The 7,203-nt window shown below is 45.4% G+C and overlaps 1 protein-coding gene across 4 annotated transcripts in view; it reads right to left on the reverse strand.

The window, feature by feature from the left end:
• The window catches only part of PID1 (phosphotyrosine interaction domain containing 1), a 252,883-nt gene extending 245,947 nt beyond the window's left edge, over window positions 1-6,936 (reverse strand). For all 4 annotated transcript variants that reach the window (XM_025405263.1, XM_025405260.1, XM_025405261.1 and 1 more), the window contains exon 1: window positions 6,608-6,936. In XM_025405263.1, coding sequence (XP_025261048.1) covers window positions 6,608-6,637 — 30 coding nt within the window. In that variant the 5' untranslated portion in view covers window positions 6,638-6,936. The remainder of the gene's footprint in view (window positions 1-6,607) is intronic.
• Between the last annotated feature and the right edge of the window lie 267 nt (window positions 6,937-7,203).

Consider the following 7,203-nt stretch of genomic DNA (forward strand, 5'->3'; position numbering starts at 1 on the left):
TTTCAGGATAGCCACACCCAGGCCTCTCTAAAACAGGGACCGGAGGGATCAAGAGCCACAAGGTATGTGGCCCCCAAGCCCCAGCCCAGCTCACCCATACCCTAACATCCACTATCATATGGGAACCTCCATCATCTTCACCCGCAACTGTATAGACAATTGTATTCTGTGTATCACACTTCCCTATACGTCAAGAATAAAAGGTGCTTCCCCAAGTGAGGAGACACAAATAAGTGGACAGCAAGCAGGCCATTAACATAATGGTTCTGGCTTATAAAGCTGAGCTAGCTAGGGATCTTCTTCATATGAACAGAAACACTGAAAGTTACAATCATACTAGGAAATATATATTAAGCCCAACTTTGAACAATAAGGAATAGGACTGTGAGTCCTCTTAAGTTTACAACTATGTCCTTCTTCTCACCCTTCACCTACACCGGGCATAGTACTTGGGACGTAGTAGATGGACAAGAAAGATGGACAGACGGAAGACAGGAGCTCAGATCTAAACTCAAAACTCTATTTCTACAGTGACCAACCATAACAACATTAAAAAGTGCTTCTGTTTATTGAGCACCTACTATACGCGACACACCAAAATCTCTGCAAAGCACATCTCTCTATTTTACAGATAGGAAAAGCAAAGCTCAGAAAAGTTACAAAACTGAAACACTGCTAGTAAGCCATTGAGTTAAAAGTATTTATAAAGAGACAGACCTGCTTTTTTGGTTTTGTTTTGTTTTTGTTTTTTTTTTACCCAAATGATTTCTTGTTCAGGAAACAACCTGACTAAGAAGGCCATTACTGGAGCCTCCCTTATCAAAGTAAGAACTCGGTTGAAACGTTAAGAGGGCAGAGGAATCCCGGGCCATCAGGCAAGGGAAAGAAGACCTCGGCCAGATGATTGATCCACGTGGCATCAGTATTAAGTGGAAGAGCACGTCGAGATGCTGGAAGCATTGAAACATGCCAACGTCACAAAACAAGTCTGTGTCTTTTCCTAACACCTTGCTTTTGCAGTGCTTGGCCTCAAGGGTTGGACCTGGTGAACACACTGAGGCTTTATCACTGATTAGCAGCTAAATAGGGATGACAACTTTTTTTTAAGTAAACACAAAATGACAGTAGACTAATTCCACTAGACTTTAAGGAGGTCTTTGGACAAATGACTCAACTATTTCTTCTTGCTCTACTTATATAAAGCCTCTGTTTACATTTGTGTCCATGGGGCTGAAAGAAGCACACTGTAGTCATTTAGTGTTTCTGGACTAGTTTTATTTGCTGACCACTAACAAGTCCCTGAACTGCTGCTATTCACAGAATAAAATACCTTGTGGAAGGCAGTCTGATCTCCAGTACCCTGGAAGCTGTAAGGTTGATTCTCCCAGAGTCTCCTCCAGGGCTAATTTTCATGGTAAAATGGGGTCAGTGTGGAGGGGTATGGGAGGGACCTAACCTGGAACATCAAACAAAATGCAAAAGTTGCCTAACACTCCAAGATAACTCAGTACAGTCAACACAAAACAGCCATTAGGCCATGGTTAAGCAAGGGGCACAGAGTTTTTTCCCAGGCTAGGATTTTGCAAATCACTTGGTAGAGATTTGCTGACAAACTTGGAGAAAGACTCAATGATGTAAGATAGCATTTTACTCCTGAGGGAGACTAAGGCCCTGGATTAATGACGACTCTGAGTTTTCCTTATGAACAATAAGGCCCAATGTTTTGTGCTTACTCGACTACAATTGATTAAAAGAACAACAAAATCTAGAATGGGTTTAGTGAGAAACCTGTGCCTCTGTAATAACAGCTGTTGCTTTTTTCTAAGCAACCACTCTGAAAATCTCCAACCTCCTCCCTCCTTCTCCCCATTTTTTTTTTTTTTGTCTAAACTTGGAATGAATGTGTACGCGATCCACCCTAATCACCAGTTTTCAAGGTCTCTAGTTTGGATAAATGCTATGTGCTTCAGCTGAAAAGCTCTTCAATGGCACTTGTGAATTTTAACTTCAATAGGAAACAGCAGCTTATGTGCCACCAAAGATTTGAGCCATCAAAAACAGAGTAGCCTTTGGTCAACCCACTGCTTCAACAGAAATAGGACAGTAGCCTCTCTGAGTCCACAAGACAGTCATTGCTCTAACTGTATTTATTAACAACAACAGCACCAACACGTATATTGCACTGTGTCTGTCTTATCCTTCTGCACTATGGTGAAGTGCTTAAGAAGTAAGGACCGGAGCCAAACTGTCTGGTTCAAACTCCAGCTCAGTTCATTTCTAGCTGCTCAACCCTGGCCAAATCACTTCAACTCTCTGGCCTTCAGTTTCTCTATAAAATGGGAATAAAAGTGGTTACAGGATGCAAATGAGCCAGATCGTTAAAATAAAGCTCCTCAGCACAGTGCCACACACAGCGCCTGCACCACAAAAGCAGGTTACTAGTATCTTCCCATTCTTATTCCTTGTTCCTTTTGTCAATTTGACCAGCCTGGAAAAGTGTCAGATTTGCCGATTTTCACCCTGCCTGATGGGCCAGGGCTAATGGTCTCCAGTTGATGTGTTAGAGGGTTCTCCAGTCTCACTTCTCAGGGGAAAAGTGAAAGTGGCATCATCATAGAGAAGAAACATCTAGAACGATCCACACTCCAAGACAAGATCTGCCAGATAGGACAAGGCAGAGAAAGGGTGAGACAATCCTCAGAGGAGGACTTTGCCTCCTAAAATCCCCAAATAGTATTTAGCTTTCAACTTCAACCACTTCCTCAGCCAAAAATTTCAGAAGAAACCAGAAGAAAGTTTTTTCAGGATGTGGGGTCCTCCCCACTCTTCACTGTGTTTCTCCCTCTTGTGGAAGTGCTAGTACACAGACATCGGCCACAATGAGGGTGAAAAAGGAAGTAATGGAACAGAAAAGAATTGCCCAGGCTGCAGAACTCAAATCCAGCTTTATGAATAAAAAGCTCTGTTTCTTCTGAATCTGCCACGGAGAAATGGTAATCTCAGTGAAGACGGCTAGATGATCATATTGGAACCTTTATAGAATGCCTCATGAGAAGATGGTTACATGTCAACTTCACAATTAGAATCTGCTAGAACTTGTTTCCCATACATGCCTATCACATTCCACTTTATCCTAGTAATAACTACAGCAAAGACCTTAAGGAGGTGTTGACCTCCTTCGTTTCCAACTCAGTCTTGATTCATCTTTCTCGTTCTATCAAGGCCTCCAGAAAACGCATCTGGTAGCTCACTGAAGGCCTTTGCTCTGAGAAAATACTTGTTCCTATGGATGGGACACACTCTTGCATGGATGGGTTTGTCACTTCTAAGGGATCCACCTAGTACAATCATTAAGTCAATGTAGAAACCCATATAAATTTTAAAATTTCAAGGCCAGAGGTACTCTCATCTCTATTTCATAAAAACCAATACGGTTTTTATTTGTTCTGAAAAGTCTCCTTTACTTTTCTGAAAGGAGTCTGTTTCAAATCTGCTTCTTTACAAATTTATAACTCTCCTCAACCCCTCCAAGAGAAAAAAAAAAAAAAAAAAAGTCTGCTGTGCAGACGGGAAGGTGAAAAGAGAAGAATTCATATTTATTCACTGTCAAAAGTTAGCGTGGTACATGAAACCTTCACATCCCTTTTGATCCTATTATATTTTTAATGGCAGAAGCTCCCAGCGAAGGCTCGAGTGGGATGCAACACAAGTTTTAACATTCAAGGGAGCAGATGAACTTGCCTCGGTTTGTGTGACTGAATGAGAAATTACCCAGCGCAGCCCTGCTCGGGGCAATAGTTCCCTTTGCCTGTGCTGGATTTGGGTCAAACAGCTAAACCTCAAATCAGAAAATATCAGCATCATTTTGTGGGGACACAGAACTGTGGGTAATGATCATGATAATCAAACCTGATCAAAGATGCCATTTCCTGAGCAAGGGAGCCACTTGCTACACTGAAAAGTCCACTATTTAGAGGGTGACTGGTCTATGCAAAGTTCTATTGCACGCCCCTGGGATGCAGACTTCTCAAACCAGCCTCACTGAGTATGGACTATATCATCAAGAAAGGGTCTAGTTATTTTCTTCCATCCCCTCTTTTGATTCTAGGTATTAATAAAATCAACTGACTCCTTAGTCCTATTAGGAAGTTCTGGAAATGTTTCCTTGAAGAATTTTTTTCACCCTGGCTCATCTAAATTAGAATGTTTATATTAAAGATTAATGAGAAAAAAAATTAATGCGGTTGAATGAGAAGGTTTAAAAAGATTTGTGAAAGGCACATGGAGCTCAGACATCGTTAAAGAGCAGGGCTCACTCTCAAGTTTCCTATCCAGCACGATATCCACTGCTATCTCTGTGGCCACAGAGCCTGGGAGTGGCAAAGTGGGCCTCTCACTGAGGAATCAGACAGGCATGTTTCTATATCATGGTGACAGGAAAAGAAAAGGAAAAAAACCCAGGCAGCAAACAGAGATTGTGACAAAGATAACCACAAGGAATGTAAATAAAATATTATAAGCAGCTCACTCACCACCTCACCCTCCAGAGCTCTCTCAGAGGCAAAAGTAAAAACGTACAAATTATGTGTTTTCAAGAAGAGTCAAGCAAAACTCTTTGGGAAGAAGCCATGGATATAAAAGATTCTTTCCACATTTGTCTCACTTCTCTAATCCCAAGGCTTGAAACATATGTACTTTCAAAAGAGACTCATTGAAATTTGGGGAGCATGAAGTTGAGCCCCCTGTTGGTAAGGACCTTCCAATAGTGACTTGGTCTTGTCGGTGATAAGCCCTGTTTATCTGAGCTTTCAAAAGCCTAAAACCAAGTTCTTTCAACATGACACCTTGAAATAAAATAAATGCATTACAAACACAAACTGCAGTAAACCAGGCTCACGCCAAAATGCACGTGTGCACATTTCACTAAAGAAGGGGGAGACATTTCTAGTGAGGAGCAATCTCTACGGGAAGGCAAGCGAGAGCGCTCGCCTGCCAAAGGTCACATGCTCCAGAGCGCACAGGATTCCCTAAGTGAAACAAGCCAGTAGGAAGAACCTCAATAGTCAAAAATCTAGAAACTCTTCAGAGGTACAGACCATCAGGCCATAAAAGCCACCTCAAGTCATGTCTTTCTAAGGACTTCCAAAAGCTACCCTCTGCACTTGAACAGGAAACCTGCCAGCTCCCCTCAATCATTCTGCTCCTTTGGAATAGAAGTTATGCCTTGAACTGAAGGAGAACTTCAAATGCGCCACTGGTATCTGATGCCACTGCCAAAATACATTTACATCACCTTCTGCCAGTCATTCAGAGCCCAGTGTTGATATTCTCTTAGTAAGACAAGGAGGGGGTTAGGAGGCTGGTCATCCACCTCCTCATCTTCAAGGCTAAATGCAGGTTTTCTTGTTTATTCTACTTGAGACCCTGGGGAACTGGTCTGGTGTCTCAGGCTCTGATAAAGTGAACACACTCCCCACAAATCACGGCCCAGGGAGATTTGGAAAGGGGCTGTGGGGCATCTGTTTCTGCTAAATGCAATGCCCTCTGCAGGTTATTCCTCTGTATGAGGACTCTTAGACAAAGGTTAGCCTCTCTCTGCATCTGAGAAACTGTGCTTGGGGCTTTGAATGTTCACTGAGAAGCCTCCAAGCTAGCCAGGGCCTGGCCTCACTGTCCTAAGTCTTCAGACGCAGCCTCCAATGGTGCTGTATTTTACCATTTAAACACTTCTTCAAAGTTTACTACGAAACAATGTGGCTCCAAGCTTGCCAAAAGTTTAACTGCAGGATTCAGTGGATTTTATCTGGCAGAGTAGCTGCCGTGACTCCTGAGAATATTTGCCAGCAAAAGACAGTCCTCAAACCTTGCAACCAGGGCAATCCCAAGGCCCAACATGTCACTGAAGGAGTTCTTCTGGGAAAGGTCCCTCTTTCTCTTCAGTCGCCTCCCGCAAATTCCCAGCTTCCAGAATCCAATTCAAGGCAGTCTGGCATTTCAGGAGACAGCCGTAAAAAACTTTTGATGGGATGACCCAGGAGATAAATATTCTTGGCTGAACTTACTTTTGATTCTTAAATATCTGAAGGAGCTTGGGTTTAAGGAAGATAAAGGGAGAGAACCAATGAATAGGGAAAAATAAAATAAGTAGCATACCATGACCAAGCCAAACCAAGCTTGATATTTCCACATTATATTGGCAAATGGATGCTTTCACATATCACTTGTTCTGTCCTGTCTTTCCTGGAGACCAAAAAAAAAAAAAATCTGGATTCAAAAATCCTAACTCCAGACCACTACATTGTGTCAGTGGAATGCAATCTAAATTGCCAGTCAGAAAGTCCAACCTTATATGTATCAACGAACAGGCACACAAGCACCTCCAAACCAAAAGTTGTAACGCCTGAATCCATGCGTTTGTCAATTTCATCTTCCCCATACCCCCGGGTTCCTGGCGCTGGGTTAAACCGACAGCATCATGTTGCCATCGATGCGTCTTACAAGGTGGTTTTGGGCAAATCCCCTAAAGTAGGCAGAAGCAAAACCTAGGTTCCTCTGCCCGGGCACCTCCTCCTCCAGGCTGGCCCCCGGCCTCTCGGGTGCCCCTTACCTGCAGGCGCTCCGTGGCCGGCTGCCACATCTTCCAGTCCTGGGGTTTGGTAGAGGAGACGCTGGCGGGACTGTCGATCGCGCCGGGGGGCGAGGGGCTGTTGTCCCGCTTTACATCTGGGGTGGGTGTCCGCGGGATGTGCGTCCTGGCGCTGGCCACCGCCGCCGGGTGGGCGCAGGGGTCTGCAAGCAGGAGGAGGAGGCGCGGCGCTCAGCTGCCGGCAACTTGTGGGCACGGCCGCGCGCCGGCTGTCCTGGCGCAGCTGCGAGAGGACTGCGCAGCTCCGCCCGGGCCCGGTGAGCGCGCGGCGGCGGCGGGGGCGGCCGCTCACTCCTCCCCCGCCGCTGCCGCCCGGACCTGCGCGCTCTGAGCATGCCCGGGGCGGGCGCCCAGGGGCGGCGCGGGGCGGGGGTGCAGCGCGGCGGACTCTAAATCCTAGTGAGGGGTGAATGGGAAAGCCAGAACAGCCGGCCCTGCCCTGCAGGAAGCCCCCATTAGGTTGGGGTCTGGGGAAAGGGACAGACTGGCTGATGGGGGAAGGGCCGGGGGTGGTGGGGGTGGCGGGGATGGCGGGGGTGGCGGGGGTGAGGGAAATT

The sequence above is a fragment of the Theropithecus gelada genome, chromosome 12 (genome assembly GCF_003255815.1).
Source record: "Theropithecus gelada isolate Dixy chromosome 12, Tgel_1.0, whole genome shotgun sequence".
Lineage (NCBI taxonomy): Eukaryota > Metazoa > Chordata > Mammalia > Primates > Cercopithecidae > Theropithecus > Theropithecus gelada.